This window comes from Neophocaena asiaeorientalis, unplaced genomic scaffold (genome assembly GCF_003031525.2).
Source record: "Neophocaena asiaeorientalis asiaeorientalis breed wild unplaced genomic scaffold, Neophocaena_asiaeorientalis_V1.1 scaffold461, whole genome shotgun sequence".
NCBI classification, from domain to species: Eukaryota; Metazoa; Chordata; class Mammalia; order Artiodactyla; family Phocoenidae; genus Neophocaena; species Neophocaena asiaeorientalis.
This window is the reverse complement of record NW_020173230.1, coordinates 1,299,707-1,321,111: the sequence shown is the minus strand read 5'-3', so window position 1 is coordinate 1,321,111 and position 21,405 is coordinate 1,299,707. Positions and strand designations below refer to the sequence as shown.

At 42.2% G+C, this 21,405-nt stretch overlaps 1 protein-coding gene across 13 annotated transcripts in view; it reads right to left on the bottom strand.

Moving 5' to 3' along the window:
* Positions 1 to 21,405, bottom strand: part of TRRAP (transformation/transcription domain associated protein) — a 107,666-nt gene that overhangs the window by 85,528 nt on the left and 733 nt on the right. For 8 of the 13 annotated variants that reach the window (XM_024745414.1, XM_024745405.1, XM_024745412.1 and 5 more), the window contains exons 2-15: positions 19,777 to 19,937; positions 19,314 to 19,363; positions 15,083 to 15,193; positions 13,932 to 14,036; positions 12,874 to 12,957; positions 11,255 to 11,311; positions 9,775 to 9,900; positions 8,437 to 8,514; positions 8,147 to 8,235; positions 7,226 to 7,322; positions 4,906 to 5,044; positions 2,519 to 2,597; positions 761 to 995; positions 1 to 126 (exon numbers count right to left, since the gene is read on the bottom strand). The exon at positions 1 to 126 is cut by the window's left edge and continues 220 nt beyond it. In XM_024745414.1, coding sequence (XP_024601182.1) covers positions 1 to 126; positions 761 to 995; positions 2,519 to 2,597; positions 4,906 to 5,044; positions 7,226 to 7,322; positions 8,147 to 8,235; positions 8,437 to 8,514; positions 9,775 to 9,900; positions 11,255 to 11,311; positions 12,874 to 12,957; positions 13,932 to 14,036; positions 15,083 to 15,193; positions 19,314 to 19,363; positions 19,777 to 19,876 — 1,476 coding nt within the window. In that variant the 5' untranslated portion in view covers positions 19,877 to 19,937. Of the gene's footprint in view, positions 127 to 760; positions 996 to 2,518; positions 2,598 to 4,905; positions 5,045 to 7,225; positions 7,323 to 8,146; positions 8,236 to 8,436; positions 8,515 to 9,774; positions 9,901 to 11,254; positions 11,312 to 12,873; positions 12,958 to 13,931; positions 14,037 to 15,082; positions 15,194 to 19,313; positions 19,364 to 19,776; positions 19,938 to 20,783; positions 21,141 to 21,185; positions 21,400 to 21,405 lie in introns of those variants that run through there. The other 5 variants (XM_024745410.1, XM_024745415.1, XM_024745406.1 and 2 more) reach the window with 3 other exon arrangements.

Genomic DNA, 21,405 nt, shown 5'->3' with positions numbered 1-21,405 from the left:
TCTGGGGGCCGCGGGCACCCCCGGCAGAGCTGCTTCCACGGCTCCGAGTTCCGACTGAGGCTTGCACTTCTTAAAAATGGCAGAGAGCTGGTACCTCGCAATGGTGTGGAATTTGAGAACAAAAACCTGTCAGGAAGAGAAAGTAGAGGGGAGACAAAAATCATTCCTCTTCAATAGGCCAACAACCCTTCCAGAAGACAGAAAAAAACTCTCTCTGAAACCACCTGCTGAAGTTGGTGCTTTTCCCCCACGGGTACTACAGCAAGTGTCACCATCTCCACTTCACCCGTGGAGAAGCAGCTCAGGAGAGCTGGGTGACTGGCCTGATGAGCAGGGCCTGGATGTGACCGGGGACTGCTCCGGGATCCACACTATCTACCCCTGACCCAGGCACCCTGGGTATCCCTCCAGAGAAGTTCACAGATAAGGTAGCACTTGGCTAGGCGGTGTCCCAGAAAACACCTCTCCTGATTACTCGCCAGGAACTATGCTAAGAGCTCACGCGCTGCCCTACTCATCTCAAACAACCCTAGGAAGCAGACACTGTGACTGTCCCTGGTTAGAAGACAGGCAGACCAGCAACTGGCAGGTCAAGCATCTCGCGCAAGGATCCTTGGCTAGTTGATGGGGTAGTGGGGGTTTGAACCCAGGTGGTCTAAACACCCAGGACCAAGCTGGCAACTGGGCGGCCCGTGAACGGCCAGCAAAGCGCTCATGTGAGTGGAGTGCCGTGCGGTGAAGACGCGGAGGGAACCGGTACCTCCAGCATCCGCATCAGCACGTCCCGCCCATTGCCGCTCTCCTGCTCGCTCTTGGAGCGGATGCAGTCCACCAGGTTGAGCAGGAGCTTGCAGGACATGGTCTGGATGCTGCTGGGCAGGGACTCGTCATCAATATTCTTGGCGAAGAGCTGGACGGCGAGGGAGAGGTCACTGAGGGGCAGGTGCTGACGGACGTGGTGCACAAGATCGGCCAGCGTGCTGTAGGCGAGGGGCCTGAGGGCAGAGACCTCTGCTAGTTCGCATCTCAGCAGCCCCACCCGCCTCGGCTGTGGGCCACCATCTCCACCACTACCTGCGCCCCAGGAACACCCCCAGTGGGATGGCTCATCTGGGGCACGCTTTATAGGGTCCCAGTTTCCCCCTTGTTACTTCCTCCCAGCTACATGATTAGAAGGCTCAGGCCTTGTCTTTTTGCTTAAATCTTTACTTTCTAAATTAAAAAGGTTAACTTTGTGCGCATCACGTTTATACCAGCACATCAGTTAGCCTGAGCAGAAGTGACTACCAGCTTGATTGTGCACTAAGTGGGTTCTGCGGCTCAAAGCGGAACAGCCTCTGTCAAGTAACACCTGACATACCATATATTTTATTGAGCCGCGACAGTAGTGTTCAGGCCACCCAGCACTTTCACTCACTGAACGTCTGGACACCTGCCATGTGCCAGACACTGCGCCCAGCACCAGGGATGCCAGTGACCCCAGTAAAAGAGCTCCTGTCCTCAGGAAGCTTATTTCCGGGGCGGGGGGGAACACACGAGTAAAGAAATCAACTGTGCAAGTTGCTAAGTGCTGCAGGAGATGTGAAAAGGCACCAGGAGAAAAACTGGTGGGGGCCAGAGAAAGCCCCTCCGAGGTGACATCGGCTCTGTGACCTCAGCCAGGGACATTTCCATCTGGAGGAAACTGGCAGGTCAAGGCCCTGATTGGGAACTGCCTGGGGGAGCCGAGGAGCCGCAGAGGCCCGCATGGCCGCAGCAGGTCAGGCAGAGAGAGCAGAGTCAAACCCCGCGGGGGCCGCATGCCATGGTCAAGAGTCTGGGTTTTGTCTAAGGGCGACCGACAGAAACCACTGGAGGGTTTCAATCTAACATCCATTCAGGCGGGTTCAACCCCAAGTTATAAAGAATGTCTTACTCGATATTTTACAACAGTGTTTTATACAGAAAACACAGTGAACCGTCTACACCATATTCAGAATATTCTGCATATTTTTCATACGATCAATCACACCTCCCTTGTTAGAACCAAAAAATGACTAATGTTGATCCATTTTACATTGTGAAAGATGATTAAATGTTAATTCTTTCCTTTAGAAATAAGAAGCATGATCACAACTATATTTATTTTATAAAATGCATGAGAAATAAAGACTAGGAGGAAACAGTTCAAAATATTAGCCACGTTAGTTGATCTCCTTATGGAGAACCAAAGTTTTCTCTCCTTTCTTCTTGGTAGGTTATCAAATACTCTTTTTTTAATAAAAAGGTGCATTTACTACTTAGAAAGCAAAACAACTAACTAGTCAGATAGTTCTACCTACAATTTAAATCAAGACAACTACTGATTAAGCCAAGGCACTAGAAGCAAACTAAGGCGTTTCCGAAACTTCCTGCAATTCTAAATCCAATGGGAGAGGAAAAGGCCCAACAGTCCACGCTCGTTGAAATGCTAAGGAAGTGTCAGGATCCACGGTCCCTGGCACTGAATAGACCAGATATCACGGGTTCAACATCATACCTGAGAGTCTCTCGAGCAGTATATCCTGAGCCAATTAGTATGGATTCATCGAACAGCTTGTCCATGCAAGGAATGAACTCTGGAACACAAACATCCATTGCATACATCACCAACCAAACCAGGGGTGTGGAAGTCACTTAATAGTACTTTCACAGGAGCCAGCCTGTACCAATGAGCAATCCAGATGTGGGGCAGCGTGGGGAACATGAAGGCACACGAGCTACTTTAGTCTAAGACGCTGGCTGTGCTGGGCCACACCAGCCACGTGTCACAGAGACGCGGTCAGGACCACATTCAGTGTCAGAGAATAAACTAAGAAACCGTGAGCCTCGTATCGCTGGAGGGGAACTCGCCCCCAATGCTTCAAGGGAGGTGCTGTCCACTGTCCTTAAAAGCTGGCATGATCCACCCAAGGGGACAGTATTCCCTAAAGGCCCCTTTATTCACTGCCCTGAAGTCGTCCTTCTTCAAGACTGTGAGGTTAGTCATTACGGAGAAATAAGGATACTTCTCCATAGGAATTACAAAGGTCTAGGACATCCTAGTGTTCTCATAGGCATGGGTCACAAGTTAGGGGTCCCAGGCAGAGCCACCACCAAACCTCCCCCCGCTCCTCTGCAGGCTGAGGCCCTCTCGGGGTGGAACAGCTGGTCCCCACTCAGGGACAACCGGCGTTTCCGAGGTTGCGCACACAGGGTGGCAAACAGTAGAGCAAACAGTACATTCTTCGCCAGCAAATAGCTACTGAGGATCAAAGGTACAAGACACATGCACACTGGAGAGATGCCTCCTACAGCCAGGCAGCACAGGAAGAAAAACGAGAGAAGCCACAAGTAGTCCCTGAGGTCGGAGGAGGGGACGTGCCCCGCTACCCACGGCGAGGTGGCCAGGAGGAAGGAGGCACAAAGGAAAGATGCAAAGGGCTGAGACCCCACATGCCGGAGGGCCGGCTGCGGGGATGAGTGATGCGTGCAGAGAAGAAATTAAGTTGCACGGCACTGGCTTCCAGATCACATTCAAGACCCAGAATCAGGGGCTTCCTTGGTGGCGCAGTGGTTGAGGGTCCGCCTGCCGATGCAGGGGATGCGGGTTTGTGACCCGGTCCGGGGGGATCCCACATGCCGCGGAGCAGCTGTGCCCGTGAGCCATAGCCGCGCAGCCTGCACATCCGGAGCCTGTGCTCCGCAACAGGAGAGGCCACAGCAGTGAGAGGCCCGCGTAAAAAAAAAAAAAAAAGACCCAGAATCAGATTTTCTAGGGAAACAGGTAAATCTGTTAAACAGTCAGGTTTTCCCAAACTACTGCTCCTCAGGATTAGCACAAATGGGTGACCGTCTGGTATCATTTTGGATGCCAACAAAGGAATGTTTTCTCTAACATTTGGTAGTGGATGTGTAAATTTTAAATATATGCATGCATGTTTTGTATTTATAATATGGCTAACATTTAACATGATTCTTTATAGGTTTCTTTCAATGAAAACTTCTTGAGATGTCATGATGTTACCTGTTTAAGTCTGGGAACCACTACGGGCTTCAAAATAAAGCATCTTGTTTAAAAAAAAAAGCAACAGCAGCCTTTAAAAGCTGAATTCAACCAGCCTAACACGATCTAACCTTGGAGAGTAGCATCTTGGATATCTGTCAATCTTTGTAGCGTTAACAAGACTGAAACCAAGCTTTATGGTCTCAAAAGAGGGCCTGGTCGTGTGTGACGGATCAGAGGTTATCTGATAACCATGAGAAGGGTTTTTAATCTGTCAGCACTTCAACAAGGAGAAACCTCCTGCTCCGCGGCTCCCCAATGCACCTCCAAAGTCCTTATTATTCCAATGGCAGGAATACCGAAAATTAATCTGACAATGGTGCTCCAGACACAACTCAGTCACTTCAGTAAACAGATTTTAAAACATCCCATTTAAAACTCTTCCACCATTTTCACAACATGGAGAAAGAAAACACTGTTTTCTTCTCACCTTTTAAAGATTGCTGGCTGTGAGTCAGAAAGCAAATGGCTATTTGCAATGTCAAAAGACAGGCAGTCAGAAGGCAGAGAAGTACTAAGAGATACCCAGACCATAAACTGTGCTAAGGAAATTATCACATTAATTATGAAACTGTTGAGAAGACAAAGGGAGAACCCTGGTGGCAGGCAAAAAAGATGGGGAGAGAGACAGAGAGAGAGAGAGAGAAGGAAGGAAGGATGGGCAGGCAGAGAGAGGGGGAGGTAGAGAGGCACATAAAGGAGAAAAAATACATCTAAAATAGCAATAAAGAAAGGACACACAGAGCCAAAATACTGAGCGAGCTGCAGGCTCAGCACACAATGGACCGCCAGCAGGCCCACATTCACAGACAGGCGAGTGGCCAGAGGCAAGACAGACGTACGGTTTCGCAGCTCGGTAGTGAGGATGTGCTTCGCGGCAATCAGAAGCTCCTTTCTGAGGTGCGCAGTTTCTGCTGGACAATTTGAAAGTAGCTGCAACATTCCTTTTACCATTTGCTGAGAGTACTTAGTCACCAACTCCTGCAAAAGAAAAAGGAAAACAACACAGTTATACTGATGGGCGGTTGTTAAGAAAAACCCAAGTTTTATAAACTTTTAAAAAATTCAGTAAGACTAAGCTTGGCTCAAAGGACCCTCAGAAAGTAATAGGCCTAACACACAAGTACTATCCGAAGTCTTAGCAGTTTGTGTGCACAATGCCACCCTGGAAGGAGGGGCAGCCACATGGAGCAGTTTCTTTTACATCATGGGATCGTGGAGGCCTTCCTGTATTTTCCCAACTTTCAACAGTGAATATGTATTGCTTCCCTGTTAGAGGGAAGGAGGAAGAAATAAATATTGAAGTTAAAAAACAAAACTATTTACTGAGTCGTCCCATTGATGTAAGTTGTGAATGACACCAAAGACACCTTTAATCAGCTCAGAATGAGCTCCAGTCATAACTGCCTTTTGAGGTGTTTCAGGAAGTTATTCACAATAACTCAAGCTGACTAAAATATCAAGGGGTATCTAATTCAGATTTTTTTTTTTTTTACAAATGTTCCATTTTCTTAGTGTAAGTTATCATTATCGAGATAAACACATTAAAAAGGGAGGGGGGAGAAGGCTACAAATGTTTTCAAAGGTAGTTTAGAATAAAAACAATTTGACACACACATTTTCATTTTTACTTTCCTGAAATAAAATCTTTAAAAAATTGATCAATTATAATACAATTCCATTGCTCTAGAATAAATCAGGACTAAATTTATTCCATACTTTAGAATAACCACCTCTATACAAGAGTTTTATTCAAAAAAACTGTAAGACTAATGAGAAATAAGGTATCAATTTTTTCCTTCAAGTTCTTATGATTTAAGTAAGAAGAGACCACAGCTCCAAGTGGGAAAAACAAAAATAAAACTACTCTACAGGTTCCTCAAAAAAGCCTCCAAAACCTCTTTATCAGTTTTACTTGATAATGCCATTTTTTGAAGTTCCAATCTCTCGCACATAATTTGCTATAACACACAACTTCCAATAACAGCAAAAGTCAATAAACCTCATACATCCGCATAAAAATCTGTGTGCAAATATTTATATGGCTTTATTAAGTCAAAAATGAAACAGGCAAGTCTATAAAGACAGGAAATACTTTAGTGGTTGCCAGGGGCTGGTGGGTCAGAGAAGAATGGAAGTCACTGCTCATTGGTACAGATTTCTTTTTCGGGAGAAAAAATTGTTCTAAAATTGAATAGTGATTATGGTTGTACAAATCTGTGAATAAACTAAAAACCATTGAACTGTACACTTTAAAAGGGTGAATTTTATGGTATATGAATTATATCTTGATAAAATGCTTTAAAAAAATTGGAAATGATCCAAATGTTCATCAGCTGATGAATGGATAAACACCATGATTACACCCATACGACAGAATATACCACTATGGCCTGAACTGTGTATCCCCCCCAAATTTCATATGTTGAAGCCCTAACTCCCATTGTGACTGTATCTGGAGATAAGAGTCTTTAGGAGGTAATTCAGGTTGAATGAGATCATAGGTGGGGCTCTCGTCCAGTAGGACTGTGGCCTTATAAAAGAAGAGAAGGAGATCTCTCTCTGTCCCCCTCACCACCATGGGAGGACACAGCAAGAAGGTGGCCACCTTCAACCCAGGAAGAAAGGCCTCCCCAGAAACCAAACCCTGCTGGAACCTTGATCTTGGATTTTCCAGGCTCCAGAACTGTGAGAAAATAAATTTTGGCTGTTTACACCTAGTCTACGGTATTTTGTTATGGCAGCCTGAGCAGACTAAGACAACTAACCACGAATAAAAAGTAACAAGCCACCAATAAAATAACAAGGATGAATCTCAGCATTACTGCTAAGTGAAAGAAGCCAGACTCAAAAGGTTACAAATACTGTCCACCAAGTGATTAATCTCGATGACATTCTGGAAAAGGCAAAACTATGGAGACAGAAAACAAACCAGTGCTTGCCAGGGACTGGAGGTGGGAGGAGGAAATTGACTACAAACGTATAAAAGGAATTTTTTGGATGATGGACATGTTCTGTATTCTGATGTACTGGTGGTTAGGTATGCATTTGTACTGTACACATTTGTCAGTCAGCCAACTGTACACCTACAGAAGGTGAATTTTACTGCATGTAAATTACATCTCAGTAAACCTGACTTAAAACAAAAGTCAATGAACTTACCTGGTAAATTCTGATGATATAAGCTAAAAATGACAACGTTTTGATCTGAGCAGCAATGAAATCAGCATATAACTCCTTGTTGTAAAGCTTATGTTGCCTAATGAGACATGAACAAAATTAACAATATTAGCTCTCAACTCTTTCAGTGATGTTACTATTAGTTAAAAGCCTATAGTAATTACTAAGCCCAAAAGGTTGATTTCTACACAGCAGCAACAGTAAACGCGCCTACACTTTTATGCAGTTCCGACTAACTTAAAGGCCTTAAAGGCACGAAGCAGGCAGATCTCCAGGCCGCAGGGCAGCAGCCACAATCTGAATCCCCACAGCCAAGGCGAGACTGACCTGCTTCCCCAGAAGACAGCACGAGGGCACCTGTCTGACCAGTGGAAGACCCCTGCTGTGGCCACAGAGGCTGTTAGGGCTGATTCACCCTCAGCTCTTGCTCTCAAGTGACTTAGAGACAGATAGGCCGCAAGTCAAGAGAGCAAGTGACAAAGATCTTAGGAGGAATGCTGTGAGGCTGGAGAAAAAGCTTCACTGGGAGGCTTCAAGGATGAACGAGTCAGTGATTAAGGGTGATGGGTGAGGAAGAACGAAGGGGGTAAAGAGCTTCCTAGCCCTCGTGCTGAGAGGAACAGCAAGAACAAAGGCTTGAAGGTGAGAGAGCCTGGAATATCCCAAAGCTGTAATTGAGGACAGTAATGCCTAATGATAGTTCTAGATTTACAAGACACCAAAGACTGAGACATGTCACCCATCATCGAAATACAACTTCAGGAAGCCAAAAATACATATACGTTTAACCAAAATTTTATCACTCAAAATGTTCTTGTCTTACAAATGACGACAGCAAGTACATTTTTACTTGGATTAAAGAACTATGGTAGTCAGCTACATCACTGACCAAAGAAATCTCACCTGGCTTGTGCAGATACCTGAATTGCAATGGTATTCATGATCAAGGGCACAAATTCAGCAACAACATTGTGGATATTCAGTTTGTAGAGCTGAAAGCAAACATATCAGATCGTCATGCTTTGACACTCTGCTTATAGCAAAATAATTTGGCACACCAAAGAAACTGTGACGAGATTCGTTAGTTAGCACATGTGTAGCATACGCATCTATTTGCCACAGAAAATTAGGTGTAAACTTTGTTGTAAAATAGGAAGCCCAAAACCCAAGAAGCTACTAAGCAATATGCATACCTGATACATCAAAACAACAATAATGGGCAATTCTGCCAACACTTTCAAAGAAAGAGATCCTCTTGGAATGATGGAATGCTGCAAGAGAGGAACAGGAGGACTGAGGTTATCCCCGTGGCACTTAGAATAGCCCTAATCAGTGTGCCACTGCTGCACATCGCCCCACTGAAATACAGGCAAGGGAAAATACTGACACGCCTTCATAATTATCTGTGGTGAAATAAACTATTTTGAAAACAAAGTGCATAGAACTGTTATTTAATATAAAGGTTTTCATATTTTACAATGTCATACCTGTAGTAAAAACCTCAGGAAAATTTGTCAAAACTTAAGAGATTCAAATCCCAGGAGAAATTAAAAAAAAATTTTTAATCTATTATCTTGCTTACTTGCAAGAAAAAAGCAAGAAGTACAAGTTTACCTAGTTTTATTCATAGGTATTTATAAACAGGAAAAATGCTTACAATAAATATAAGAAAAAAATAGTCTTAATATATAAAAACTCAAACAGGTAAGGAAAATGTCAGACTCAAAATACAAATGGGTGATAAATGGATAGGAACAGACAAGCAAAAAAAGAAACACAAAGACTGATAAACAGAAAACAAGTTTCTAATTCAGGAAGAACAAAGGAATGAAAGCTTCATTCAAAATGTAATTTCCTGTTTATCCTAGCTCAAAGTGAAACATTCTGCAAAACCATTTCAGTAAAACAAATACAGATGATAGTCTTGATTCAATCATAAAAATACAGTCACAGTAAATGCTCATACATGTTCCCTATGTGGCAAATACTACAAATCTAATGCATTAGCTGCAGACAGTACCAGCGTTACCTTCACAAAACTCCACGAGACTGATTTTTCAGATGAGAGGGAAAATAAGGTCAGAACAACGGTTCATGAACTTTCCTACAGTCAAAAAATGCAAGTGGTAGAGCTGTAACATCATCCCAGAACTTCTGTCCACAGAGCCCACACCGTCAGGCACTGAACTACAAATTTATATGTAGCTTAAAGGGACTTCACTAATGTTGAAGCTAAGGACAGAACGGAGGCCCCCTTGCCGGGTCAGCTGCTCTTTCTGGTTCTGGATTCCACCACGATGTTATCTTTGTATATTTGGTGAGCAACAGCTCACATGCATACCTGCAGAGCACAATCAGCGACACTCGCACGCGCACACACGTTTGTTTGCTTATTCTAAATCCCTCCATGTGTGTAAGAAAAAAACAAAAAACTTAAGTGGTCTAAAAAGTCAATACCTCATTTTTCCTCTACCAAGGGCAGGAGACGTGGATAAAAGCAAAGCAAAAAGCAAAACAACCGAAACACTTACTGTTCTCGTCTCACTGTCCTCACGCTCAGGATTGACTTTCACAGCAATCGTTGTGATCATTCCAACCATTTCTGGGGGGGGGACTGTGTTCTCGGGGATCACCTGAGGGTTCTCAAAGTAGCGGTTCTACAGAAAAAAAAAAAAAAACAGAAGTCATTTACACCTGACATGTGGTGAAGAAATCGAATGTCCTACCCTTTTATACTGCACCAACCCCACAGTACTTGGTGTTCTTTTTTTCCAGGACTATGAAGATAACATGACAGACACACCCGCCGCCTCCAACAACAGAAAACAAACTTGCCTGCTGTATTTTCTACTATTTTTTCCTGGCTGATAAAAGATGAAATGTATGTCATGTTATATTACCACCTCAGTGAGGCGGAGAGGATGTAACCCATCTCTCCAGTGATAAGAAACTAGGAGCTGATCCCTACTGAATTAACTTTCCACATAGTCTCCTAAATAGAGGTCAAGTATGGAACAGAAACAAAGTATAGAAAACATTTTAAAAGGCCAGGACCTCACTGGCATCCTTAGTTCTCAATGAAATTTGGGCTTCATGTTAAAAAAGAGAGCTTCGTATGAAAAGCAGCTCTTCTTTGATCAAAATGGTAGTTGACACAATGATAACTTGATAACTCAGAACGCAACTTAAGTTTTATACACTATTAGCAGGTTAAAATCCTTAAAAAACCAAAAAGTCAATTTTACCATGTGTTAATTTAAAAAAAAATTTAAGCTTAAAAAAAAATTGAAAATAGAAACTCTGAAACATAAACACATTTATGCACAATGATTTTTACCAAAGCATAATTTGTGACAGTAATGAATTGAAAATGGGGGAAACCAGCAATAGGGAGATGGTCAAGGTACATGCATATGACAGAAAATTATCGGTCGCTAAAAATTATGACTGCCACAGAAGAGTCTTGAAGGACGTTCCCTTCTGTAACAGTGATTCCTTCCAGTAAATGAGAGCATGGTAGGGAGGAGCCTTTCCTCCTCCACTCCACACACTTTTATATGGGTGGCACTGCTTGGAAACAGTTTTTTCAATACAGGAAAAAATTTTCAAGATACAGAAAAATGCTGAAAGTATACACCACTCCCCCAAAAAGCTTCAAGAACATGAGGGCAACCATCTCTACAAAGCACAAAGTTAAACTCAAAACAAAACATCAACGTCAATGGTTGCTTATAAGTGAAAAAATAATTATGGATGATTTTCCTTTTTTGCAAAATTTCTACAATAAGAATATATTGCTTTTACGTCAAAAATACAGTATTTAATCTAAACAATGAAACGAAAAGAACTCTTTTTTTCTAAGGGCTAATTTATCAACCTAGATTTTAACCATCACTAAATATTCCCCATTGTAAAATTAGCATCCCTCCAATTATTCCTTCAACCCTTTGGCATGAGGAAGTAATAAATAAATATAAACAGTAAATTCAAATAATATTAAAAACAGCATACCACTACTTTTGGAAGCTCCTTGTAAATCTGTTTCACAAAATCCAAAAAATGATGAATCTAAAAAAAAACAGACCGTATTAGGAAGATATTTATAAACAGAAAATGCTTACAATAAATAAGAAAAACATCAATAGTTTCCATATGTAAGAACTCACAAAACAGGCAAGAAAAATGTCAGACTCAAGATACAAATAGGCAATGAATGTGAACACACACACAAAAAAAGATATAAACAGAAAACAAGTGTTCTAATTCAGGAAGAGCAATGGAATGAAAATGATAATAAATGTCACTTTTTGCCTTTCAAAAAGTAATAGCACACCATGTTGGAGGGAGTGCAAATAAGGAGACACCCCCCCCCAACCATACTATACTATACTACTAAGGGAAGCTTAAACTGCTGAAGCCTTTCTGGAAACCAATGTAACAATATGTATCAGAAGCATTAAACATTAACACCTTTGATCTGGTAATTCTACTTCTATAAACCCAGTCTACAAAATAATTTGAATTGTAAACAGATATTCAGTTTTAGTCATAAAATAAAAATTTTGAAATACCCTAAATATCCAAGAATATGAAAGAATATTATATATCCATTAAAAATTAACTTTACAAAATATTTTTTATCATTGGGAAAACGCTTACATAGAATGTGAAGGGAAACAATCAGGATATGAAATGTCATCCACAGTAGTATTGTGATTATGTAAACATACAAATACATAAGGTGGGAAAAAGGAAAAGAAATCACCAAGACATTAAATATTGTTTTCAAGATGGTAGGAATTCTATTTCGTCTTTCAATTTCCAAATAATCTACAACAGGCATTTACCAAGGTTATCATTAGAAAAGACAGTATGTTAATTATGGCTAACAGACTGTTTAATGCTGACTCTGCAGATGCCAATCACTGTGCTAAGAACTTTTTTTTTTTTTTTTCTTTTTTGCGGTACGCGGGCCTCTCACTGCTGTGGCCTCTCCCATTGCAGAGCACAGGCTCCGGACGTGCAGGCTCAGCGGCCATGGCTCACGGGCCCAGCCGCTCCGCAGCATGTGGGATCTTCCCGGACCGGGGCACGAACCCATGTCCCCTGCATCGGCAGGCGGACTGTCAACCACTGAGCCACCAGGGAAGCCCAAGAACTTTGACTTTTATATTTAATTCTCCAAGCAATCTTTGAGGATATACTGTGATTGTCCCCATTTTACAGAAAAGGCTCCAAAAGGCTCAGAGCTTACCCACTGTCACACAGCTACTCAACTACACACTGAGATTCAAACCCAGCTCTGACTTCAGAACCCACATCTGAACCCTTGTATAAAAGCCATCGGAGCCTTGGGGCATCTCAGACTTGTAAGTACCAGAACCACCCAAAGAGCCCTGCCAGTTTGGTTGGTTAACACATTTCAAATACTGAACAAATTCAGCAAAATATTCATGTACACATTCAGAAAAAAGTCACTGTTTAACCCGCAAAGAATTTCCCCCAACTTAGGCGATATTTTTTATGACTGAAAGCAGCATATGTTCTGTCAACTCTAAAAGAGGGTAAAAAATTCACACAGAAGCAATTTGTCAGCACAGTTTATAAATGCTATCAAGATAAACACTTACTTCTTGGGTGATGGGTGGCCTGAACTGTTTGTGTAGTTCAATAATTATTCTTAGACAAATAAGAACATTCTCTTCATTTTCCGTCTTAAAAAAAAAAGCATTTAAAAAGAGTTATACTTCTGAAAACTTATTTTAATCTAAAGACTATTTTCTAAGCATTTTCTGCATATACACCCTCCATCAACCAACTTAGATTTGGTTTGTAGAAAATTCATAAACCCACAGAACACAGCTGTCCCAGAGAGGAAGCTTTCGCAGTCTTTGGTGGACTGTCCGAAGTATAGCCCGCCCAGTAGGTCCTGTGAGAGTAACACTCAGACAAATGAGTAACTGGCAATTAAGGCAAGTCACACGACGAAGCAAGGTCTTAACGGCCCAGCAGACACGTTTCATTGTTTGAAAATATTGCCAAAAGAGCAATGAGTGAGCAGCCACCATGCACTGGGCCCTGTGCTAACACTTTACACTGTCTGCATGCGGGGTGCCTTCCACATCTTACTACGAGGAAGCGAAGGCTTGGGGCAGGAAAGAATGGGGCTGACGTGACAGAGCTAATACATGGCAGAGCCAGGATCTGAACTCAACTCAGTCCCCCTACAGAGCTCATCTTTCCAAGGGGCCCAGAAACATGACAGAATTCTAAACACACCAAGACTAAGGACAACAAGAAAACAATTTCAGAGGTTAGCTTAACAGGTACCAAATGGATTAACCCCAAGAATTTGAGCAACTCTTTGACTACTATGCATCTACTGCGCCTGACACACAAACATAGAGGCACAAAGCCAATGACCCCTGTACTCGGAGTCTGTTGACCACCACCCACTTTCAGATTCCCACTATGTCTAGTCAATCCCTCAGTGATTCAAAAAAAAAGATTTTCATTTAATAATCTTTCTTAATAATCTGGTTGGCAAAGCGGAAGAAAATGGACATTAAAAAAATTTCTACTCAAGTGAATCAGAACTTTAGTGAAAAGGTCCTATAATGCAGGATTTTACAGTAAGAAAATCATTAAAAGTTTTGAATGTGGCCAAATAAAAATTCTCAAAAGTTACCTCCAGAAAGCGAAACATAACAGACAAAACATTTTTTGTATGAGGACGAAGATGTTCATTGGTTGGTATTCTATGAATTATTTCAAGAACGAGCTTCCGCAGTTGCTGTTGAAGAGAAACAAAAATGTAAATATGAAATCCTTCCAAGAGTTCCAAGGTAACTCTTTGGCATCCTACAAGTGTCATACAGCTGTACCCAGCACTGGTAACCACCATACAATAAGATGGAGCCCATTTTAGAAATGGTTCTGTAAATTATTTAAATGTAATCCAAAGCATGTACTGCAAACCAGTATTTTCAGTATTTCTACAACTGTGTACCAAATCAAGTAAGCCAAATTTTCCTCTTTTACACCGTATCGGTATTGCCAGGAGGAGGACACTAATGTGTGCATGTGGGGTGAATTTAAGATGAAAAGAGCAAAACACCAAGTGAACTTCATTTGCAGTCTCCCTTCATAAGCTCTGTTTAGCTCCTCTGACGTACTCTCCAATTACCTTGGGCCTAAGGACTAATTACATCATAAGCTGTGCTAATCTTTCATGATCTTGTCTATAGAACTGACAACTAAAAAAGTAGGTCAAATAGGTAGATCTTGAACTGGTACCACATAAAAGTGCTTTGTTTAGCAATTAACTTTCACTAGTGCTATGGTAATTTTTAAAGTTATTTTTAAGGGATACATGCTGAAATATTTATGGAAAGAAGTTATGATGGGACTGTTTTAAAATAATCAAGGCGAAGAGGGGGGAGGCAAAGAGTGGGTGGGGGTATAGATAAAACAAAACTGGCCAGAGTTACAAGAACTGAAAATAGTAAGATCAGAGCTGGGCAACAGGTATGGGAAGGGTCATGAAACTGTTGCTCCCTCCTATATATACACATGAATTTGGCTATAATACATAGCATATGCACACGTCACTGGTCAGTAAATGTGAAGAATTTAAATTGTGAAAGAGATGGCTATGAGGAAATAAAACCAAGATATTTAGCTGAGGAGGCAATGGCCTTGGACAAAGTTATCCTTATATGACAAAATTTCTTTTGTTTTTAAGGGGAGCCATAAGTTTTTTGAGTTGTTTTCATTCTTAAGTGCTTGCACTAGTACAGCAGGACATTTTTTTCTCATTATATTTTTGAACAGGTTTACCTGGGCTGGTTTCTCCTGAAGGAACTGAACTTCTCCATCTTGAAGAAATGTAAGAAATCGAGGGATGATGTGCTCCAGGAACGTAGAATATTGAGGAGATGAAGTGACATTCTAATTTTGCAAAAATAAAAGAAAACCCCATAAAGGGTTGTGTACATATTCAAATTCACATATTATAATAACCTCAAAAGGAAAAAATTGTAGCAGAGCTGACAGTAATTTTTAATACTTTCAGATGCTTTAGTGATAACATAGTTTTAAAGAAGTTAAGATGATTGCTGCTTCTGATATCCAATTAGAGAGAACTAAACGCTAAAATTTACTGGTAAACCTAGAAACACTCGCACTGTGGAGAATGTTCACCTAACTAAGGGAACTGAACGATGGGGCATGACTGACTGGATGGAACCAATGGCAGAGACCACCTTCCCGAAGAAGTGATGCTGACACTAAAACCTAAAAGGCCAGCAGGAGTTAACCACGGGAGAAAGTGGGAAAGGTTCTAAGGAAAGCACATGCAAAGGCACAAAATGACGAGAAAGGCTGAGTGTAAAAGGTACATATTGAACTTTTTCTAGTTCAATATGGCAGGGATGGGAGTATAAGAGGAAGAAATTTAAACTTTTATTATCATGAGTCTGAGAAGCTGGTGAGTCAAGGCATCTGGGCAGCTAAATGTGTCTGGAGCTCCAGACACTGATCTGGGAGGAAGATAAAGACATGGGGTTGTCTATTACCTGAGTAGTCTATAAAGAAGGAAATACAGGCAAAAACCAGAAAAGAGTACGCTGCCACAGGAGCAAAGAAAGAACCGCCATTCTTGGGATGCACACCTGAGCACTGGTCTCCCACGGCCAACCCGGAGCTCAATTCCAGGGGCCCCGTGCCCACAGCACGCTGTGTGTCAAGAGGCACCCCTAGGAGCCAGACAGCACCTCACCAGCCCCTCCCCAAGCAGACTGCGAATCCACTGGGGACAAGAACTGTATTTGTCACCTTTCAACCCCAAAGGGTAAGACTTTTTACGAAACACCCACATTCAAGGATTGAAGGAAAAGAGGGGTAAGAGTCATGATGGAACATTATCAAGGTTATCAAGAAATCAAGCTCGTCTGCACGTCAGCCCATACCATCCAGATTCCACAGCCTTCAAACATCTAAGTTTCAAATTTCTCCCACAGGAAAGATTCAACAAGGTGCCCAGTTATTCTGCCAGTATTTCAACTTAGCCCCTGGCTTTTTGATCCATACGAATGCTTCCTGTGACTTCTAACTTCAACATTTCTTTATTTTCTGCCCTGGGAAATGGCCCATGTGATATTTACTTAGCCTGGAATCTTATCCCTAAGTGGTTAATGAAATGAATTTCTAAGATTCCTTAAACCACTGGGAATTTTTAATTTCACTTAAATATTTTGTTCTGGGATAACAGTGGTGGTAATTTAGAATTACCTACTGGTGGTCATTCTAGTATTTCATTCTTCGAAGGACTCAGTCATCTGAATTTCATTTAAGGTAAATGCCTATCAGATTTCAAAAGGCACTATTTGGAAAAGCCCCAAGTTTTATTACTTTGCTAACTTTTAATTCTGTTAATTTAATCAATGCATCTGAGACCAAAGCCAGGAACTAACTTGCTAACTGCCAGACCCTAAACAGGAGAGAAAGGGTTGAGACACTTAATTGAAAGAGCCCCACGCCCACACTCGGAGGATCTACAGGCAGCTCCACAATTTCAGCCTCTCAAATAAACTTTAAGGGCTGTGGCTCTCTCCTAGCAGTTCTTCCAATAAAATGCAGAATGCAGGCCTTTCCTGTTCTACCGCCCACCTCTTTTTTTTAGCTTTATTTATTTTTTTTTTAACAATTTGCACTAACAGCTTGGGTGGAAGAGAAAGCTCTTTAGCTCCATCTCTAAATATCTCAGGATTTTTTTCCACCTCAGTTCAAGGCAACAAATCCTGGAAAACATCTATTTAAATAAAAACAAAAAAAACAAAAAAATTCCCTCAGCAAACAAAAATACCATCCATTACTATAGAGAGTAGGGTATCTAATTCGATCCCACGAACATTTATTTAATGTTTAGTGATTCAAATGACCATGACAGAGGCTAGGAAACATTTTATCTATTGTTCTTAATCATATTAACTCTGAGAAAGGTTTTATCATAGCCACACTAAAACAAAAGCGAGTTTCTCTTCGGCCTTTGAGACTAACTGGCACCAGACTAACCATAAAGTAGGACAAAATATGAGAGAACAGTTTCAGGTGCTGGACCAGAGGCAGTGCAAGACCATGATCTCTAGAAGAAGGGGAACTCACCAACTGTGCCCCACCTTGGCTCTCTGCCTGGGTACGGTTTCCCAACCAGGCTCAGCAGGCTGGGGCCCAAGGAAAGCGTGATGGTCCTGCTGAGCTGAGGTGCAAATACCAGAGTTTGCAACAGCTGAAGTGGCCGGAATCTGGCAAAGCCCCAGAGAAAAAGGAACTACAGAAGGGGGTGTGGATGGTCTCCTGTGAGTCCTTGACTGAAGACTGGGCTGTACTTATAGGTAAGGGAAGGTAAGACTACCTGAGGCTTACCAGGGAGTGGGCACTTGAGGACTGAGAAATGAAGAAAGACATCAGAGGTTTAGCAATGTCAGAGGATGTTGTGGGTCCAGCCTCGACACAGTGCAAAGACCTTAACACCTTGATAGCACCTCATACATTCAGCTGAGGAAGGACCATGCCCCAGAGTAAGGCCTAGTTTAGCCCCAGCCCAAAAGAATCTAAAATCAACCTCTGATGAGATCCACAGAAAGATGGGGTTTGGAGGTTGAATCCTACAAAGTCAAAGGGACTTGGGAAACCCCTTGGGATTCCCAGAGATCCTCTCTACCATGGCATAAAACCAAGCCTACACAAGTTCAGTGAGATCAGCCAGCACCTGAACTGCTGACTATAGTGAAAATATCAACACTCTTCCAAGGGAGATAACAGAATCCAGGGTCCTTACATGTCACATACAATGTCTGGTGTACAATCAAAAACTACCAGACATGCAAGGAAGCCAGATAATGTGACCTGTAGTCAATAAAAATCCACCTTTATAGAGGATTGTATTTAGCAAAGACCTCAAAGCAGTTATTATAAATACGTTCAAAGAATAAAAGGAAAACATGGTCTCAATAAATGAAGATGGGGAATCTCTACAGAGAAGTGGCATCTAAAGAAGAACCCAATGGAAATTCTAGAACTGAAAGTACAATAACCAAAATTTTAAAACAAAAATACAAATAAACTGAAATTTAAAAATAACATCCCAGCAGATGTGGAGATGACAGAAAAACAGTGAATCTGAAGGCAGATCAGAGAACAAAGAGAAAAAAGACTGAAGAAAAATGAACAGAATCTGAGGGACCTATGGGTCAATATAAAATTGTAGAATGTAAGAGCCAGAAGAGAGAAACTGTTTGATCAAAGTTGCAGAAGTTATAAACAGGAGAGCCAAAACTGCCAGCCAGCTCTCATTCCCATACCATCCATTACCTAACATAACAAATCCACAACAAAAGTTTGAGTGTATCCTGAAAGCATATGCCTAAAAGGGCTACCATAGTTGAAAATGAAAAAAATGTCAAGGGGATCCCCTGGTGGCGCAGTGGTTAAGGATCCACCTGCCAATGCAGGGGACATGGGTTCGAGCCCTGGTCCGGGAAGATCCCACATGTCGCAGAGCAGCTAAGCCCACGCGTCACAACTCCTGAGCCTGCGCTCTAGAGCCCGCAACTACTGAAGCCCGTGCACCTAGAGCCCATGCTCCGCAACGAGAAGCCACTGCAACGAGAAGCCTGCGCACCGCAATAAAGAGTAGCCCCCGCTCGCCACAACTAGAGAAAGCCCGCGTGCAGCAATGAAGACCCAACGCAGCCAAAAATAAATAAAATAAATTAAAAAAGAAAAGAAAAGAGAAAAAGGTCAAATAACCAAAACAAAAGCAATATTCCTCAACACTGTTCGGGAGTCACTATCACCAGTGTGAAGAAACTGGAGAACACTGTACAAATTTCAATTTTGAAATACAACAAATTACATTAACAAAGATAATTTTTAAGTTACTAGTAAAAAGACTGACAGGGAAGCTGTAGGAAAGCACATGTGAATACTTATCTCAAAATGAAAAGCTCATATCTCAAAATTTAAAGCTTTATAAAATACAATATAAAATAAAATATAAAGCTCATACCTCAAAATTTTCACTAACTTCTTGCATCATTTTTAACTTTGTTTCATCAGCTGTAAATGGCAAAACAAACCATCAGATTAATTGAGAAATTATGTTAAGAATGTTCCTAAAATTACTGGATTTAATAATTTAAGAGAAGCAATCAGATCTTATCAGTTTGACTGTCATGGTCTAGAAGCAGGCACATAACTAGTTCCCTACAAACAGTCACACTCACTCGTACTCCCAAACATACACGTGCATGCACAGACAAAGACACAGATACACACATACGCGCACCCACACGCGTGCCTCTTTGGGGCTCCAGCCAGAAATGCTCATCACTTTGCTTCTCCACGAGGTAGAGAAAGGGGAAATTAAGATAAAAGTTAATGTGACTACTTATCTCAATGTGCACATCATTTGAACTGAGATGAAGGAGTCACATCAACACATTTCTTAATGACGAAAAGCATCAACTCACGTGTATTTACATCCGTGAGAGCTGCCACAAACTGAAGGTATTTTTTCATCAGAGTGGTTTGGTCAACCACCGTGGCCCCTTGTGTTGCAACAAACGCCATTTTTCTTTTGAGCTAGTTTGTTTCTCAAGAGAAAAGTATTATAACCATGAGTTTGCCCAGCCTACAAAAAGAAGCATATGATTAACCAACTTACTGAGGGCACAGGTTCATGATCGCTAGGAAAATCTTACCTAAATGCCTGTGTTAATCTAAATAGTTTTCCATTAATTCAGAAAACAACACTGCTCCCTCTGCTTTTTTGAAAATAAAAGTTACTTAAGTCCATACTGTCTATTAATTTCTAAACAAGATTTTTATACACAGATGCTTTTCTTTCCTATGGTATGTCCGTCTTTCCCTAGGCTAGGGGCCAGCAAACTCTCTGTAAAGAGCCAGAGAGTAAATATTTCAGGCTCTGTGGTCTGTCCCAACTCCTGAGCTCTGCTGAAGGCACAAAATAGCCACAGACAACTTGTAAGCGAACGACCATGGCTGTAATCCATAAATCTTTATTTATAGACACTGAAATGTGAATTTCATTTGAGTTGTATCATGAAACATTATTCCTCTTTTGATTTTTTTCCCCCCAACCGTTAAAAAAATGTAAAAAACATTCTTAGTTTTTGTGCTGTATAAAAACGGCCACCTGGCTGGATTTGGTCTGCTGACTGTAGTTGGACCACCTTAGGTGAGGGGTTCTCAAACTTCACTGTGCACTAAAATCAGGAGCCAAAGGTGGACTCCCAAGCACCGTCCAGAGACCTTGGTTCAGGGAGGCGTCCAGGAAGCTGTAAATTTTGCTTGCATCTGACATAAAATAGGCTAAATGCTTCAAAAAGCACCTCAGTGAGTTGGAAACAGGTGTGGATGACCACACTTTGAGAACTGCAGCTCCAGGCTGAAAAACAGGAGACATGGTCTCTATTTTAAGAGCCCTCTTAAGAGAACCTAGTGAAATTGCTCTTACCCATCCTCCCCGCGAATGTAACAGTCACATTTCACTCTACATTAAGGAGCAGTTTCATGACTTGCTTTTCTTCTTTCTTCAACAAACACACCATTAACTCTTCTGCAGGCCTTTCAACGGCCCTGCCTACCAGATACGCTCCCTTGCAGCTCACACTCCTGCCCCAAGCAATGGGGACACCCTGACGCCACAGATCCTCTTCCGCCCGCCCTCTCGAGACACCAAAAGCAGAGAGGGTGCCTGCCGCTGTTCCCGCGCAGCCCGCCGGCTCCGGGGGCAGGAAGAGTCACTAACGAAACCAACCGGAGGGATTCTGGCAGCCCCGCTGGATGACCCGACTTCTGCTTCCTCTTCACCTCCCATCACCGAGACCCAAGACTCAGGGTCACGGCCACTCCCTACCTAAGAAACTTCGGGTGGGTCGTGCCCAAACTTTTTAAAGGCTTGGATCCACTTCTTCACCGAAGGCGTCAACCCCCCATTTTCCGAGACCCCGAGAGGCCAGGCTCCGTTATCCGCTGGGCCGGGGGGTTGGAGGCCCCGAGGGAAGACGTCCCATCCCGCCTCCAAGCTGGAGAGAAGCTCCAAGACCCCAGAAACCAAGGGCCAGGGCCTGGGTTCG